This window comes from Nuphar pumila, chromosome 11 (genome assembly GCF_984573655.1).
Source record: "Nuphar pumila chromosome 11, dmNupPumi1.hap1.1, whole genome shotgun sequence".
Classification (NCBI taxonomy): domain Eukaryota; kingdom Viridiplantae; phylum Streptophyta; class Magnoliopsida; order Nymphaeales; family Nymphaeaceae; genus Nuphar; species Nuphar pumila.
Window position 1 is genome coordinate 6,714,228 of NC_143259.1, and position 19,800 is coordinate 6,734,027.

At 34.5% G+C, this 19,800-nt stretch overlaps 1 protein-coding gene across 1 annotated transcript; it reads right to left on the reverse strand.

The window, feature by feature from the left end:
- Positions 1-1,622: 1,622 nt before the first annotated feature.
- LOC149821779 (uncharacterized) lies at positions 1,623-19,800 on the reverse strand. Its single transcript, XM_089980594.1, has 2 exons — positions 19,323-19,800; positions 1,623-2,581 (listed from the first exon to the last, which is right to left on the reverse strand). Exons 1-2 carry the CDS (start codon positions 19,668-19,670, stop codon positions 2,054-2,056), a joined length of 876 nt encoding a protein of 291 aa, XP_089836720.1. The 5' UTR covers positions 19,671-19,800; the 3' UTR covers positions 1,623-2,053.

Consider the following 19,800-nt stretch of genomic DNA (forward strand, 5'->3'; position numbering starts at 1 on the left):
TCAAGTATATGTTTATCCTTTTTTATAAAGCAACTCGTTCTATGTCATCTTATAGCTTTTGTCAAACGAAACAACAATGAGGGTAGTAAACAAAGTTTAATTGAATGATTTTATGACCAGTTTGCCGTTGAAACTTAAATTATAAAATAGGCAGCTAAGTGTAATAACTTAAATTTTGGGTGGCTTTTATTAAGTAGCCAATAAGTTAAGCAGCTTTTCATAAATTACTCGAGAAAAACAGAATTTTACATGGTGCCAGCTCCAATCTTATCCTCTAAGGGTGCTTTGATTAATTTAAGTTCGTCAAGGCAAATCTTACTTGGCATTTGTTGCCCACAATTAGGGTCCGGCTGCAATAGGCCAAGACGACCGGACTCACTATGGGCGAGGTATGGGTCAGGGTTTTAGGCCATAACTTATTAGCTACCAGGCCCATGTCAGCCCACAAACTACCTGATTAACTGCTTAAGATGTAAGTTGGTAACTATTATCATTTACCTAATTAATTGTATTAACTTTCTGTAAACTAAAAAGATAATTAGTGGGGTGCATGATAAGTTGTTTAAGTATTATTATTTACCGAACTAGATGCATCAATTTTATGGGAACTAGAAAGATAATTAATTGGGTGCATGAGATTGCTGGTTTAACATTTACATCGTCCTTGATTTTGCATGTCCATAACGTGCATGGAATATGGATTATTTCAGATGAATGCATCATCATGCACACATCCATCTAGAATAAATGGGTTTGGGTCAGGTCCGACTGACCCGTTGAACATCAGTTCATTGGGCCAATGACTCAGGTCATGGGTTGCTTTCCGAACCGAACCCGTTTAAAACTGGGCTTAAATCTGGCCCATTATTAAATGGGCCAGGTCGTTTCTGGGCCGAGTCCTGCGTAAAGCCTGACAAAACAAGCTCCAAACTGGTCTGGGCCGATGCCCACCCCTACCCACAATACTATTCCACATACGGATAGCGCTGTTTAATGTTGCTTTGATCCAATGGCTATGGGAAGCATGAACTCATTATGGAGGTTGATAATTTCCACATGTTAGGAATACCATTTAGGAGGATGAAAAAAGCATTGTCCAGATTAAGATGGTGAATGTTCTGTCACTTACCCTATTCATCTAAAGGTTATTCCTATCTGTTCTTGAGCGTATTAGCGTCACCAATATTCTTATTTTGTCATCTCAAGTCTATTCATATCTCTTGCCAATTGCCAATTCACAGCATTTGTATCTTTCTTATGTAAGCTCAACTTTTCAGGCATAGTTGGACTAAAGGTGGGCCAGTAGTGGTTAGTACTGATTGGAAAATTAGTAACTAAACCACCTAATTGACAAAACAGAAGAAAACCCAAGTACGATGAACACTATCTTTAGAAGTATTAAGAGCATTGTGCAGAGATGGTGGCTGAGGGGTTTTCCCACTTCGAGGTAGGCCATAAGGCAGGGCATCATTCTCTCTCACACCTGAACTGAGGTTTTCCCTCATTGAATATAAAAACAAATGGACCAAGAGTGTGTTAGGGATAGTGGTAGTTTCAGAATTGCACATATTATCGTAACACGGCAGCATCTATATGACCCAGTATAATTTGTTCATATATGCAGAAAAAATCCAACATTAGATTTTATATTCATAAGACAAAAACTGACCAAAGAAATTCAATTTCTGAAGACTTAACAGTCCATCCAGTCCACCTTAGCATCTATGAATTCTAATTCTAATGGAAAACAAACTCATATAAGAATTTGGACTGTCTGAAAGATATCACATCTGTATTGGACTTCTGACTTGGACGGACTTGAATGGGCCTACATAAGCCATCTCTTCGGAGTCCATACCGCCCAATCTGAGTTGCTTTATCCATGCAATGGTTAGATATGTCCTACGTTTTACTGGTTAAAAATAGTTGTACAAACTCTGAGCTCATCTTCATGAAAGCAAGAGTAGTTTTTGCAGGAGCACCTCTGATGATAGACTAAGATGGTTGAAATCAATGTAGCAATTTTTTTATGGTTTTCAAGTTACTTAAAGATTTAAAGAATCTTAACCCATGAGCCAAGAAAGGGAAACACGGCTATCAGCAGTCTCATTAACAAAGGCATGTCACCATTTTTCCCCTTGACCAACTTGCTTTGCTTCCGTGAACCACCTTTGCTTGCACCTGCTGGTCTTGGTCTTGGTTTTGGTGTTGGTCTAAGTGGCTGTCTGCTAGATTCCTTTCCCTTGATATCCAACTCATCCCAACCTCCAAACGTCGGCCCTGTGCCCATTACTTTACCATCAGTGACCCATGAATTGCTGCTGCTTACTTCTGATACATCACTCTGAGCTTTTTGCTTGCGACCATTGGCTGCAGATGAGTTGGCAAAGTTTGGTTTCTTGGACTTTGATTTTGGTGGTTTTGGACCAGCTCTTGTCTTGCCCCACAACTTATCAACTGCGAGGGAAATAGCTGACTGCCCCAGAGGAAGGGCCAGTGCCATGAGAAAAGCCTTGGGCCCTGTTGCCAGCAGCATAGACAATATAATGGCTGGAACCATCCAACCATATGACTTCAATACCTGTCCAAAAGACATCACGTGGAATCAATCACTCATTCCAGGATCCCAGGATCAGAACATATGAGTGATCGCTAAACTTTATGAACAGTGCCATCCAGGCATCTTACAAAGATACAAACTCCAAAGGATCAGGAAGTACTGACCAAAGTGGAGACATAATGTTTGCAATGCCCTGTGATTCTTGGATCCTGTGATTGTAAATCAGAATCACCATACTTTCTCAAGGTTAGTGGAACATGAAAAAGTAAAAGCTATGATTATGATTGCCAGTTGTGATTTTTTTGCCTGTTTTTGCTTTGAATCTTGTGAAAATAGATCACAAGGTTGACCTTGTGATTCACAATCACAACTTTTACCTTCTCAAGATTCTATTCTCACCTGTGACCAAAGCAAACATGCCCATAATATAAGGTAATTACTTCAAACATTTTAATGAGGTAAAACTGAAGGTAGGAGCCTTGAAAATTCATAGCCTTGCAATGGCCAAGATAAAATTTCAAAAAGTGGCTAGCTTAGCTGCCCCTCCTAATGGAGGGGTAAAAGTCAAAGATCATGATTAAGATCTTAAACTTACCTGCTAGTGTGGTTAAGTCAATCTTAGGCTTAGCTAATTTTACTTTATAATAGATTTAGGATGTTGGCCTCATCCATCTTGCCACCATTTCCTATGAGATGCTTGTCATCCTTACATTCCAAACCGAAAAACGATGATGCCTGAGGAACCCATTACTTTGTAAAAGCTAGAAAACCCACTTAACTAGACAAATTATTACATAACAAAAACTGGTGTACATTATCCCTAAATTTCTTGATGCTTCTTCTGATCTCATCAGGACTTGCGAACATGCTTGAATCCCATTTGCACCACATCTACCCAAACTACGGTTTCAAACACATGTTCATAGGGTGAACCTTCAACTCATTAAGCCATGCACCTGTCAGTGTGGGAAAACTTGGGTTTCAAAGCAATATCCTAGAAAACAAAATAAATAAATAAAGAGGAATACTCAAGGCCATTTGGTTTCAGTCAAGAAGGGCAAAATTCTGCACTTTCATCTGGTTACCTACAACCACAAATAAATAACACATTGTGTGGATCCTACTAAGTAGGCTAAATTTCCTTGAGGTGATTGTCCTATAAACCCTAGGATGCAATATACTTCTCTTTAAGCCATACAAATCTAGAATCTCTTGTATATAACTCATAGAAACAGAAATAAGAGACAACAACCTAATCCAAGTAAGCTAACAAATAAATTCCACTTATCACTAATCAAGTTGAAATCATATCTGGACATTCCACCCCTACAAATAACCCTTCTGATCAACATCTGATATGTGGAAATGTATTTGAACTTCCTTCAAAAAATCTTTTTTTGTTCCTTCAAAAAAAGGAAATGTATTATGAACTATCTATACCCCTTTCCTTTTTCTTCTCTCATGAGCAATCTGGGATACCCATCCAGTTTACTCACAAACAAGTCTATAGCATTCAGGAACATAGTTATCCATTCACATTTTTATGTTTGTCCTTTTAGCTCTTAAGTTTATGTTCAAATGTATAATATTTTGATTATTGGAGTTCATCATGGAGTGTATTGGAGTCCGTACCATTTTGTGACATGATATCAAAGCGAGGCATCGGGATCTTGGAAAAAAATTGTACTAATGAATGAAATGGATTCACGGATTTCGCATTCCAGTATGTATCTTTGGATTCTTGTTTTTCATATGTATGGTAAGTTTTAAAAGGAATTATGTTAAAAATAAATATGTTTTGATGTATAAATTGTTGTATATATATATGTGTGTGTGTGTGTGTGTGTGTGTGTGTGTGTGTGCGTGTGTGTGTTGGATTATGGATATGTGTAGTGAAAATCTATATTTTGCAAAGACATATATGCTTTTGCACACACACTTCATTTGAATAAAAATATTTTTTTATATTGTGCCTTATTGTGTATCCCTTTTGTGGGATTTGTGATTGTGTTCTTTTAGAACACCTCTTCTTGGTTCTCCTCTTTGTGAGTATTGTGAGTGTGTTCCTTAGAGAACACCTTTGTAGTTATTCACTCAAGTTGAATATGTGGCTTCCTAAAATATTATGTGTTTTGCAAAGTACTAAAAATTCACATTTCTTAACATATGTATGGACTATCTTTGGAATATTATGATGTGATCAAGCATGAACTTTTATCGTGATCGATTTCTAATGAGGCCTTTTTTGAATATGTTATTTTATATATATTTGAGCAATATTCGCTCTATTAAGTAAGATTACTTTCAAATGACACGTGTTGGATTAAGATTTTCTTTTTGGCATATGCCTTAAGAAGTCTTTATTGAATGACATAAGTATGACTTGTTATTGTATAATAAATGTGTTTATCTTTTGTGATTTCTCTCTTGTATATTGATATTCTACATCATGCTTATTGAAGAATGTTATATTATGATAAAAATCTCTTGTTTTATGTGATCATATATGTGTGGATTTTTATGGTGCTTTGAGAGTATTTTATCAAAAACATCTATATTGTTTTTATGAAGATTGTATGTAGCCCTTGGTTTTTTTGTATCTCGCCCACTAGCGGCCTTGTATCTCGCCCACTAGCGGCACTTAAGTTTTTTTTAGTAGACTAATGATTTAGTTCTAACCTCTTATCATATATGTTCGTGTCTCTTTAATGAGACTTATTAACCTTTTGCATGTGATGTGCTTAATGCACTTGTTTCTCGTTGGTGGATTTATGATCTTTGGAAAGATTCTCAAACATCATGTATTACATATAATTACATCAACTGACATATTTTTGTGCATATGATTGCACTAATTTTATGCTAACATTTTTTACTTAACTTTATTGGAATTGATTTGAAACTTGTTTTTTTCCAAATCGGATATTTGATATGAACTCACATATTTGGAAATTGATGTTTATGTGTATGTATTGCCTTTTTATGTCATTTAAATTGTCCATCAATGAATTTTATATAATGCATCATTTATTTTTAGCCTTGTTATTGAGTAAGGGTTAGTCGTTGAGGTGAGTTATGTCTGTACCTCATATCATCTTATCAATCTAGATTCTCAAGTTTATGAGTGATGTGTTGTCATTTGCTTTGGGTTTGATTGATGTATGATTGACCTCTAAACTCATTGTTATTGGAAATCCGAATTAGTCGTTGGGGCGGGTTGTATGTGCACTTCATGTCATCTTGTCAGTTTAAGTACGTATCTAACTGGTAGGTGATTGACCTCGATTTCTATGTGTGTGTTTTATCACTCATTTGTTTATATGACCATTGTTATTATTATGGATGCTTATAACTCTGCTTATCTGTTATGACAATCTATTATTTGAAACCATGGTGTTTCGAAAGATTGTTAAAATTGATATTTTTTGTGTGACATTAGTGTGTTTCCATTACAAGTTTTCTTACTTCGAGTGTCTTCACACTTTTATGCCTTATCTAAGTGTTATTATATGTAGACAAAAGATGTTTATTCACACTTTCGTGTGTGTTTTTAGCCCATTGGTAGCATTATGATTATACTCTTCATCTAGTCGCTGATATACTTGTTTTGAGTGTTATTATATATAGACAAGAGATGTTTATTCACACCTTCGTGTGTGATTTTAACCCATTAATGGCATTGCGATTATACTCTTGTTCTACTCGCCGATACACTTGTTTTGAGTGTCATTATATATAGACAATAGATGTTTATACATACCTTCGTGTGTATTTTCATCCTTTTAGTGGCATTATATTTATGCTCTTGTTCTAGTCGTTGATTGACTTGATTTTTTAGGATTAAAGGTCTAGTGAGGTGATTGCTTGTGATGGTCAAACTAGTGTTAATATTTGCAAAATTCATTCATTATGATGTATGAGATTTTTAAATCTCTTCGTATGTTTTTCTAAACTCATTTGCTATTGCATGAGAAATGATTATATTTCATGCATTTTGTATATGCTTTACTTGCATGATTTATTCTATCTTGCATGTTCTACATAAGTTTAATTAGTGTTTTCTCAAGCATCTTTGATATAAAAATCTTACTCTTTTATTGTGTTCTTGAGCCCTAAGTTGCTTGTGTATAAGTTTATGTGTTTAATTCATAAGTGGACTTTGTGCTTTTGAATATTGTATTCTTGTAAGTTCATAAGAGGCACTTTCTTGTCCTTGTTGGACTTATGATTCTTTTAACATTTCATTAGTAAAATTACATATTGTGTTGTGTGTGCTCATAATGGATATTATGTGCATTTGTTATGCTCTTGAGATTGTTGACACTTTGTATTATCTTTTGGTGAATTAATGCTTTTTAGCACTCAATATAGTATTGCTAATGCTTGGCTTTTCCTCTTGTATTTATGGCTAGTATGTGCATTTCTAAGCATTTGAAGGATATATTATTTTACCTTGCAAATTGTTTGTGTAGTCCATTAAGTGATCCATTTTAGTTATATTACTTCTAAAATGAAATTGAACTATGTATTTGGCATTTCTCAAATCTTTGTTGAGTGATTGAAATTATTTCTTATCTTTGGTTGTATAAAATGTTTTGTGATTTAAATTTGTTCGTGTGTTATTTCTTCATGGTATTAATGATTGTTTAAAAAATCCATATTTTATGTCTTTTATTAATGTGATAAATATGTGTATTGACTTTAAATAATGCATGCTTTCATGAATATTTAAAATGATTAATGATTTATAAACCTATCTTTGAGATATTTTATGCATACATTTCTCTTTTTTATATTGTACACTTATGTTCACTTATTAAGAACAATGATTTCTCAAAATTAATGACTTTTTAAATAATTTTTGAAAAATAGTAAATTGTCTTCTTAAATATTTTCTACTTTTGGTGTGTTTGGCCATCCTCTCACTATAACATATAATTAATAATTTTTTTTTCTTATGATATATATGTATAGTTGAACATTTTTGTGAGCTCTATTTTTAGGTTCCCAAGATTTGGTGATATTGGAAATCCTAAAGACCGACTTAAAGCATATGTTTGAAGATCACCTTTAGAAAAAAGCAACGAATAGAAGAACTTAACGAAAACAAATGATGATATTTTATGTAATGGGTTACTTATTTGTATTTGCAAACTTACAGTGAGTCACAGTAAGTTTGAAGGGGGTATTAAGATTAATGTTTCCTTTTGTATATATATATAAACATATATACATACGTATATATGTATATATTATATTTATTTATTATAATATATATATACCAACGGCTAGAAATTCTAGCTGTTGCAACCTAGTCAAACTTGTTTGACTAGCTCCCAACCGCTAGAATTCTAGTCGTTGGGAGGCCTCTCCCTTAGTTATTGAGAGGACTGTAAAGAAATGAGAATCTCTCACGAAAGCGCAAATGCTTGTAATCATAACCCACAAAAGGGTATAAAAGGAATAACACAAAAATAAAATAACAAACTTTTACTTCATATGAAAATGCTTAAGAAGCATTGATACAAAGGAGAGGGGATCACCCTTATTTATATACAAGTAGAGAGTGGGAGAGAAGAACTCTTAAGGAGCTCTTCATAGAGAGTCGTTGGAGCTAGTCCAACGGCTCAATTTGTAGCCGTTGGACTAGCTCCAACGGCTATACAACTAGTCAAGATCTAGTTGGATCTTAACTAGTTTAAAAGTCTAGTTCAAATTGAACTAGATAAAAATAAAAAAAGAAAAAGAAAATAAATAAATAAAATATTATATTATTATATTATATATAATTACGTTTTTATATTTTTAACACTCTCCCTCAAACTTACGATACAATGAGCGAAAGTTTGTTTAAGAGGAAATGATATCTAGAAGCAGCGAGAGGTTTGATCAGAGTTGTCAGTCGAGGAAGCGGGAAGCGATACGAGAAGCGAGGCACTTCTAAAATTTTAGGAAGCGAGAAGCGCAAGACGACTTAGGAGCGAACCAGGAAGCGTCTCGAAAGCGACCTAAGGAGCGAAGAAGGAAGCGACATAGGATTCGAGTGAGAAGAGAATAAGAATAGAAAGGGAAGCAAAAATGTAATTATATATTTTTATTTTATCAAAAAATAAGATTTATGTCATCGTTGACAAAATAAAACATGTATCTAAGACAATAAATAATATAAGTTGTAATTATCTAACAAATGCATCATATTGCAACTGTGAAGCATTTAAAAAATCATACATCAAGAGAAGATCATAATTCACATTCTTGTTGCAATCATTTAACAAATGCATGCAAGCACTAAATAATGCATTAAGAAAAAAAATAAATTTGATTAAAAAGCGTACCTTTTTCAACGAAAGAATCAAATGACTTGTTATTTGATGTTGTGATTGTTGTAAATCTTGTCATCTCTACAACATAGAAAATGAGAAATCAATAAACTCAAAGATTACATAGAGATATGGTTAAATTTTTAAGCTATAAATTTCTAAATTGTAAATTATAAGCTACAAAGTTCTAAACTCTAAACTTAAAATTAACATAATCCACTCCTTCACTTCGTCATGCAAGATTCAAAATAAAAGTATACCAAAAAAATATTACAAGACCATGACAAAAAAGTAACATAAAAGTTTTTAAGTTACTCTAACTACATCATCAAAAAAATAATTAATAATTCAAGAGTTCATTAATCTGTCATCTCTCTCTTCCCCTTCAAGTCAGCAATAGATCGCGAACTTTATGCATCATCATGTGCTTTTTGTCCTTCACGACCATGTCTTCTGCTCCTTCCTTCATTTCCTATAATGAATACGTTAAAAAATTAAAATGTTCAAAAACCATAATTTAAAATATAAAAAACACAATATAACATATCTTGCCTAGGTCTCCTGCTAAAGAAACAATCAATCCGCCCTTGAGGAACTGATGGTCGCTCTTGTATATTTGCAGTTCTACTAGCTCTGTTGGATTGATTTGTATCATCTCCAACTTCATTTGTACGTATGATTATTGGAAGTAATGGAGCTCTTGGTTGTGCATCTTTATGTTTGGATTTGAAAATAGTGCTTGATTGTTGTGCACTATCATCCAAATCTCTTCATCGCATATCCTCTAATCTCAACGTATTTTCTTCTACAATAGAAAATTCTGGATTGATATCTCATTTTCGACTAGGCCCTTCTTTGTAGCGATTGTTACACCTTTTATAACAAGAATATAAAATATGAATGTTAATAAACAATCAATGATAGAAAAAGAGAAAAAAAAATACCAAAACAAAAGTACAACCAGTGTTATTAAAAACGCGCCTCAAGGCACAAAAGCGTGCATCGCCTCGAGGCGAGGAGCTTTTTGCCTTGAGAAAGCGCAAAAGGCTCGAGGCGTGCGCCTCATACGCCTTGAGGCGCATGCCTCATGGCGAGGTGCACCTCAAGCCAAGGCGTATACGCTTCTAATTTTTTGGTCAAATGAGAGTCAAAGCCCCCATTTGACCAGAAATTAGGGGTTTTCACATTGTTTTAAAAAGGTATTTTCACGCTCCTCCTTCGCCTGCTCGATCTCCAGCTCGTGCTTCCCTCTCCTCTCCTGCTCGTGCTTCCCTCTCCTCACCTACCCACGTCGCCACCACTGCCACCACTGAGCCGGCTCCCTCTCCCTCTCTCGGAGGCCAGGTGTGCTCTTTCCCCCCTCTCTCTCAATCGTTGATGCTCTTCCCCCCTTTCAACGAGTGTCTGCGAAAATCAGCAACTCTGCAACTGTTGTGCTGTTAGCATGCTATCACAGGCATGTCTAGTGCAGTGTCCCATCTCCTTTAGATGAGCGTGGATGCTTTTAGCAGGTCCAGCCCACGCGTGAGTTCTTGTAGACCATTCGTTGCAACATTTGATGAATTTTGCAGCCCACGCGTAACCTCTACTTTCGATGGTAGAGGTCAACCTGATGCCATTCATCCATGCGATGAACAACATCCCATATAGTGTCTGTTGAAAAACCTTAGCTGGTTTCTTGTTTCCTGATTTGTTTTTATATTGTTGAAATGAGTGTCGTTTGCATTTCATTTATAATGAATGGTTTTTATTAGCATGTGCAAACAGTAAATTGTTGTATTGTTCTACTTTTTGTTCCCTTGCTGTATTTGTATTAGCATTTTATTTTCATTGGATGTTCCCTTGTTGAAAAAAACAAAAATTTGTTCATTGGATGCTCTCTTGTTGTATTAAATTATATTGTGCTATGTCTTTATCCTATTTCCTCCTTATACAGTATAATCTAAATGGTCTTTAAGATTTAGAATATTTGTTTGGACATTGATATCAACGTTTGGATGTTATTTATTGTTTGAATGAAAATCATTATAAGGTGTTGTCAAATGACCTGAATTTTCTTCATAGATCACAATATTAATGACATGATATACTTTTAATATTGATTTTTGCATAGATGCAATGTTCTCAATAGATGTTTTTTTAGCTTTTTTTTTTTTTTTTTCTGCAAATGCGGCAAGAGATCATTTTAATTGAAGAGAATTTTGGTTTCTAATGTTTACATTTTCTAATTATGACATGGTATTGTTAATGCTAAAATGCATTTAGTTGTTAATGTTAATTTTTTATTTAATGAATGCCCATGTTTTATTTTTTAGATACTTACATAGATTGTTGCATTAATGGTACTTTTACATGTTAATTTCATATTTTTTCAGTATTTATTTACATGTTAATCTCATATTTTTCAGTATTTATTTGAGATTTATTATTTCTTGTTGGTTGTTGCTTCATCAATAAAGATTTTTTTATTTATTTATAACTTTAGATACTTTTTATAGTTTTTTTTAAGTTTAATTTTTTTTTTAGGCTTACGCTTTACGCCTCGAGGCTTACGCCTCGCCTCAGATTTTGGTGGAGCACCTCGCTACGCCTCAACGCTTTTCACAACACTGAGTACAACACAGTTTAATTATACATGTCAATCAATTGAAGATTGAAATGAATATACACTAAGGTATCAGCACGATCTTCATCGAGCCTATTTCTTTTAACATTGTGAATATAACTATAGGTGCTCCACAATCTTTCTGCAGAAGATGTGCTAATAGGTTGAGATAAAACCTTAATGGCTAATGCTCTCAACTCAGTTGTATCACCACCATAAAAATGCCACCAATTAAGCACCGACATTGTAGGATTCAATGCATCTATTCTTGCTGCATTTCGGTTAAGTCTTTCACTTCTTGATGCAAAAGCCACAAGTTATGACCTATACAGTGTAGATAGCTCTTCATTTCCAGCAGATATGACTTCAAGCGCGAGCATTGCACCGTCTAAGATATCATTATCCTTTTCTGCAAAAAAAAAATGTTTAATAATTATAACAAGAAAATGCAAATGAAATAATAAAATAATTAAATCATTAAACTTTATTAAATAGATAGAATAAAAATTTTACCAGGAGAAACTCGTTTGACCCCTCCTGCTGCTGGGATCTTGAGATACTCCGACTCGTAATATTTTGGAGTAAGCATGTAGGCTAGACTATGGAGAGGCACGTTCATTCTATCCCATCTATTTGAGACAATCTTATGAATCTTTTTATATAAATTTGGTTGTCCTTTTAGATTGTCTTTGATTTCCCCCAACATGTTGTTCATGCCTTCGTACACTTCACCAATTATAGGGCCTTCCTTATCACAAAATTTAATCATCTTATATATGAGTTTTGTAATCAATAATGCCAAATGTACAGAATCCCAATATTCTTCATCAAGAATAGTTGTTTCTGTTGTAACAATCTTTTTTTCATAGTTTCATCTGTGTATGATTGCTTCCAATCGCTCCATCTATCTGAAATTACTGTGAGTCTTAAGCTCTCCCTCACATCAAGCAAGTGTTTCAAAGTAGTATAATGTGAAGCAAACCTTGGTTTTGCAATCTTTATTAATTCTAATTTTTCATTGCTTCTAAAGATTGCTAGTGCTTTTGAATGATTTGTGATATACTTCACAATTTCTTTACTCTGCAAATATGTTTCTCCCAACCAATGAAACTCATGTGCCAAATCCTTAAAGATCAAATTAAGTGTGTGCACAACACAAGGTGACCAAAAAATATACTTATACGTTTGTTTTAATTCTTCACCTGCTAACTTGCAATTTGTTGCATTGTCTGTAATCACTTGCACTACAATAGAAGGCCTCACAAGTTTAAATCCTGTTTTCAAAAATTCGGCAATGTTTGCAGCTGACTGTTGCACATTAGAAAAATCGCTTGCATATAAGAACATCGAGCCAAAACAGTTTGATGCAAGTATATTTATCAAGTGTTTGTTCTTGATATTTATGTCATCCATATAGAGAATAAGAAGAATCCTTGCATTAGAAATCTTAATAAATAAAGCAGTGTCAGTCAAACAAGTTCTAAATCCAATATCAAGCATAACATAACTAAACCTGTTATACCAGGCTTTTGGTGTTTGTTTAAGACCGTAAAGAGCCTTTTCTAAATGAAGAGTTTTACCCTTAAGAATATTAATAACAGGCGGTGCTTTCATATAAACTTCTTCAACTAAGTTTACATTGAGAAAATCATTCTTGACATCCATTTGAAATATAGGTCATTTTCTAATAGAGGCTAAGGCTATTAGTGTCTTAATGGTGGTCATTCGGGCAACTGGAGCAAAAATTTCTTCGTAATCGATGTCATACTCTTAGGAATACCCATTGGCCACTAATCTGGCTTTATACCTTTCAAGAGTTCTATCACTCTTGGTTTTAACTTTATAAACTCACCTACAACCTATAGGTTTCTTTCCTTGTGGAATATTTTGAATAGTAGTGTTAGCTCTTTCTAATGCTTTCAATTATGCCTTCATGCACTCTATATGATTTTTTGTTTGAGTATACAATGAAGGTTCTACATATGAGTGTATTAATGCAATAAATGCCTTCTATGTGGGTGAAAACGATTCATAGGACACAAAATTTTCGAAACGTTTAGAAATTTTGGATGACCTTCTGGTTTGTGCTTCGGAGTATTTTTCCAATGCAAATGGAAGATTGGATTCTTTACATCTTGAGTATTGTAAACCGGTGTCCCTATGGGTTTGCTCTTCATTAGCAACATTATGTTCAGAATCAATAGTACTTTGACCATTGTCTAAATCGTATTCATGGTCACATCCATCAGATTTTGAAGTCAAAACTATCAAAAAAGAATATTTGATTACTTCCTTGTTTTTTTTCAAAATCAAAAAAACTTTTCTTTTCCAAGAAGGATACATTTCTTGATACATACAATTTTACATTTTTAAAATCAAAACACCTATAACTTTTTTTATTATCTGCATAACCTAAGAAGGCACAAGGAATGACACAGGGGGGAGAGTTTATCATTCTTGTTGGTGAAAACAAAACGCTTGCATCCAAAGACTCTTAATCTAGAGTAATCAAGAGATAATTTAACAAGTTTTTCAATTGGAGTTATATTTTTCAAAGAAGAAGATGACATTCAGTTAATGAGATAGGTAGCAATTAAGGTTGCTTCCGCCCAAAACTCTTTTGGAACTTGATTTATTATTAATAAAATCCTAGTAGTTTCCATAATGTATTGATGTTTTCGTTCGGCCAAACTATTTTGTTGTGGTGTGTGTGAACAAGATCTTTGATGTGTGATGCCATGTAAATTGAGATAGTCTTTAAATTCTTTTGACATAAATTTTTTCCCTAAATCAGTGCGAAAAATGAAAATATCATTTTGAAATTTGTTTTTAGCCATTTTGTGAAACATTTGAAAATGTGAAAAAAACTTGGATTTATGCTTAAGGAAGTAAATTCAAGTATGCCTAGAGAAGTCATCAACAAAAATTACATAATATGCATATTTGCCTTTTGATATGACCAGTGCAGGACCCCAAACATCCGAATGTATTAACTCAAGTGGTCTAGATGAAATAAAAGTTCTATCATGAAATGGTAATCTTTTCATTTTACCAAGAATACAATCTTTAGAAGCAAAACTTTCAAAATTACAAAATTTTTACAGTGTTGGATTTTAGATATATGAGGATGACCAAGTCTTTTGTGCCATAGATCCAACTCTAGTTTCTGAACATTATAACAAAGGCATTCTTGGGTAATTCCAAAAAAATCATACAGTCTTCTTTTTCTATGGCATTTCCTAATCAGCTTCCCTGATAAGTGATCCTGTACCCAACAACCATGAGAAGAGAAGGAGATGTTACACCCATAATCAGATATTTGAGAGACAGATAAAATGTTTAGATTTAGTTTGGGAATATATCTAACTTTTGAAATAAAGAATTTTTTGAATTTTTGAAGATTTTTGAAGATTTTTAAAATTTTCTATTCCTTTTATTTCAAGAGATGTACCATCAACTGTGAAAACATTTGACACACTTGAATTATTGTTAAGGCATTAGGACAAATTATTGATGTTTGGAGTCATATAAAAAGAAGCACCAGAGTCAAGAAGCCAAAAAAAGTTACCGGGATTGGAGAAAGATGAGACAGCGACTCCGGTTGAGGCTTCAGTTGAAGAAGATGCTCCTTTGAGAAGAGGTTGAAAATTTTTCATTAATTGAGCCATGGATACAGGTGCAACTTGATTGATCTGATCTTTTAATTCTTGTGATGAACCAACCAAAACAACCTTTTTTTCTTCTCTTCTCTTTAATTTAGGACATTGAGGCTACTAAAATGAGGCAAATGACTTTCCTTTTGTCATAATCATTATTTTGCCTACTAAAATGAGGTGGTTTAGAAGCTCGCATATAATTTCTCGATCTAGATACGACTAGAACGGAATTGTCTTCATTCTTTGGAGTATTCTTCTTGAGCCTATTTTCCTCCATACTTAGCTTCTCAATGGTGTTAATAATAGAAGGAGCTTTTCCTCTATGTAAAAGGACTTATTTGGTTGCTTCAAATTCCGACCTCAAACCATTTATGAATTGGTAAAAATATTCCATATCGAGTTATTTTTGGTGAAGCTCGATATTTTCGGAACAATGCCACTTTAGCTCAAGAAGAACCAACTCTTCCCAAAGTTCGAACAACTCATTATAATATTCCCTAATACTTTTATCTTTTTGAGTCAAAGTTTGAACTTTATCTTGCAAATTGCACACGTGTACAATGTCTTTAAGGGAATACATATTTCTAAGATATTTCCAAGTCTTATTGGCATGCTCGAATTTGGCTAAACTAGAGCATTTCTTGATACAACGCTATTAATTAGCCATGATATGATTTTGACATGCCCCATCCTCCATTCTTTCCACTTTTTCTCATAAGTGGCTAATGCTTTATTTTTCTCTCCTTCATTGACAGACACCTCTTTCTCATTTTCAATTTTTTTAAGAATTAGTTTAGGTTCCGAATCAAAACCGTCTAATATTCCCCACAACCCTTTCCCCCAAATGTGATGCTTCATGATTGAAGCCCACATCACATAATTAATATCATTTAATTTGACAGGTATGATGGGGATTTATCATTGTCATCCATTTTTATAAGGGTGAAGAAGAAAAGAGAAAAAAGGAAAGAGAAAGGGAAGGACAAGAGCACAATCACAATCTTAAGTAGCCAACGATCCTCCAAAACGTCTCCTTTCTTCAAAAAAATACACTTAAATCATGAACAAAGAGATGAATCAACTTTTGCTAAAGTGGCACGGAAAACGAGGTAAAAACTCTCCAAGATCTAAAAGCTTTCAAGCTTTGATACCATGTAAGAAAATGAGAATCTTCCACGAAAGCATAAATGCTTGTAATCGGTGTCTATTAAAGACACTACAATCATAACCCACAAAAGTGTATAAAAGAAATAATACAAAAATAAAATAATAAACTTTTATTTCATATGAAAATGCTTAAGAAGCATTGATACAAAGGAGAGGGGATCACCCCTATTTATATACAAGTAGAGAGTGGGAGAGAAGAACTCTTAAAGAGCTCTTCATAGAGAGTCGTTGGAGCTAGTCCAACGACTCAATTTGTAGCCGTTGGACTAGCTCCAAGGCTATACAACTAGTCAAGATCTAGTTGGATCTTGACTAGTTTAAAAGTCTAGTTCAAATTGAACTAGATAAAAATAAAAAAAGAAAATAAATAAATAAAATATTATATTATTATATTATATATAATTACACTTTTATATTTTTAACAAGGACTTCCTCTTTTCTTCTCCCCTACTTCTTCCTCTTTTTCTCCTCTATAAATAAGGGTATGTGTGTATGTGTAAGGATTGAGAGACCGATGGGTAGTATTAGGTTTGTGTGTTGAGTGTAATTGTAGTGAGGTTTAAATGTAATTTTTTTTTTTGTGTCCAGTATGAATAGAGTTATTCATTCACCAATGTAACTTTTTTTTTGTATTTTTAATGTCCATTATTAATAGAGTTATTCATTCACATTTTCATGTCAGTCCTTTTAGCCCTCAAGTTTGTGTCCAAATGTATAATATTTTGATTCTTGGAGTTCATCGTGGAGTGCATTGGAGTCCGTACCATTTCGTGACCGTTCCAAAGTTTATCTTTCCAGATGAGTTCAGGGCTCATCAAGCCAAGCTTGGGTAGCCTTGCAAAAATACCACATAAAAGTATGAATTGCTTTTAAAAAAGTAATCCTAAAAAAGAAGAGAAAGCCTTCTTAAATATATACAGTCCTCGGAGCTTGGGCTCTTCAACAATTAGCTTTGCCATAGAGCCAATTTTTTCTTGATTCTTTGTTAAGAAATCTCATCTTTGAGATTTTTCTGAAGACTATTGGCCATAGAATGATATCTGTCTCCATTGTATATCTGAAAAAGGGGAGCCCATGATGTGAAAAACTCCAACATGGTTCCTGAGGGTGAATCCATCTAACTATTAGTTGCTTGTACTTATTGATTCAATGCCTAGTTTTGGCCAACCTTCATACTGCACAAAATTTAAGAGAAAGCTAGTTTAAGCACATCTTTCCGATATCAGCACTTTTTGTTTAAAAAAAACTTTTTCTTATTGCTCTATAAGCTCGTGAAGAGAGAATATTGACTTCCTTTAAGTATGTTTGGTTCCTTACATGCTGCATTTGGAATATCACTATTTGAATGGCTAGTCCTCATGCAATTATTCTCCATTTAAAGTTTTAAACTATTAGCACTTGAAATATATCTTAAGTCTTAAGCCAAACTTTTCATCACAATTGTGACAGGCATTTGTCCTTGTGCTCAGTCATTCATTCCTTGTAGGCTTTTCTATAATGGAAAATGCCGTCCACAAATTCGTGCACAGATATTTTGACTTCCTTGAAATATATTCAGTTGCTCACATACTGTATTTGGGATATTACCAAATCTTCATGTGATTGTTGTCCATTTGAACTATTAGAAATTGAAATATGTCAACCCAAAATTTTCATCATAATCATGGCAGATATTTGTTCTGGTGCTTCTTCATGTTTGCACTGTAAGCTTATCTATGGTGGGAAATGGCTACCAATAATGATATGAAAGAAAAGATCGTTAGCAATCATTAAAGCTTCTTCTCTTGCATATATAGGTGGCTGAATGTGTGGCACCAATGTATTGGTTTGAACCCTAGTCTCCTCTTTCAGTCCACTTTAAACATCCAACTGATAACTTCTTGATCCATGACTAAACTTTCGAAGTTGGTTTGGTAGCCTCACACCATTTCAATTTGCCATAAGTTGGAAAATATGACTTCAGAAAAGCTTTACCATGACTAAGTTGTCTCCATTTCAATCACAAGATACCCTTCAAAGAGTATCATATCAAATTGGTACTAAAGCATGTTCTTGGGCATGCCCAGGGGAGGAAACTCTAAACAAGCTGATGGAGGCCAAAATAAAAATATGGCAGAGGAGATGCGACCCATAATAGCCCAATTGATGATTTCCAAATACCCTCTGCTGCGAAATTCAGTGTTAGAAATCGGCAATATTGATAAGTAAGAAAGACATGGAACAGTTCGACATTCAAAGATATATGAATTGAACCAGAGGTATCAAACAGAGGGCCTGGTCATTTCAGGCACAGTATCCCTGTTGAATTTTTTTTAAGTGTGAGGGGGAGTAAAACCATTTTGCAACTTCAAGAGTATACAAAAAAAATATTTCTTCAATAAAAAAGGCCAAGCAATCGTTCCTATGGTTTGAACAAGTGACTCCCTTGGCGTTCGGTTTTGTACCACTGACTGAGGATATCAAAGCCACAGTTTCCAATTTATGTCAAATTACAATAGTTTGCTTACCAAACCAACTTTAAGAGGATTTTGTGGATTCACTACTTATCAATGGATTGAAGGAAGACAGCATATCCAAGTCTCACTTGGTATCCTCTAATCACATTTATCGTTGCCTCTAGCTTACCCACTAGCTAAGATTGTTAAAAATTGATGTACCAAAGCTTCTATTGTCTGCATACGCAACTTCAACTCGTTATTCCTCATGATATGGTATGGCGTTATGAAACAGTGGTCAAGTTTTATTCATAAAATTAAACGCAACCTCTGTACAACACTAACAATTTCAACGCCTATCATGACCAAGCCACAATTGGTTTCAATACACACGCAATTTAGTCATGCACTGGGATCTTATTTTTTCCTACAAAATCATTTAACAAATCGAGACCAACTAGTTATTTCCATTGATAAATACGACGGTCAGCCTCTGGAATCAGATATAAACATCCCAACATGGAAAATAAGAAGAAGAATATGCGCACCCAATAAAGAGAGAAAAAAAAAGGAAAATACCTTGAAAAATCCAACGTCCGCCCATCCTATATCGGGTTCGTCTTCGAATAGCATGGAATCATCGCCATCATCATAATAGCCATCGTAGTAGTCGTGAGAACGAGACCACCACGACCTTTTACCTCCGTCGTCCTCGTCGTCAATAATCCCACTCTTGGTCCGCCTTCCTCTTTGGACGTTCTCTGCATCCGAATCCCACCAACTCCTCCTTGAAAAAGAAACACGGAGGGTATCGGACCGGCGGGGAAGGAGGGCGTCTTTAGGAGGGGAAGCCAAAGATAACGGGGGGCCCCGATGGCAGAGGAAAGCGGGAGGTGGGTTTCTGATTGGTGTTAGAAGGATGAACATGGTGGTGGTGGTTGATTCAGAGGCATGCTGCACGCCTGCACCCACCCGTGAAATTGAAGAGATTTGGCGACTACCCAACACCCATGAGATTGCAGGAGGTGCTCTCTCTCTCTCTCTCTCTCGTGCAGCA

Excerpts from the sequence above, each read along its gene's own strand:
- LOC149821779 (XM_089980594.1), bottom strand. The coding sequence starts at position 19,670 with ATGTTCATCCTTCTAACACCAATCAGAAACCCACCTCCCGCTTTCCTC. Across the intron at positions 2,582-19,322 it reads CGGACGTTGGATTTTTCAAG|GTATTGAAGTCATATGGTTG; the intron begins GTATTTTCCTTT and ends TCTTTTGGACAG.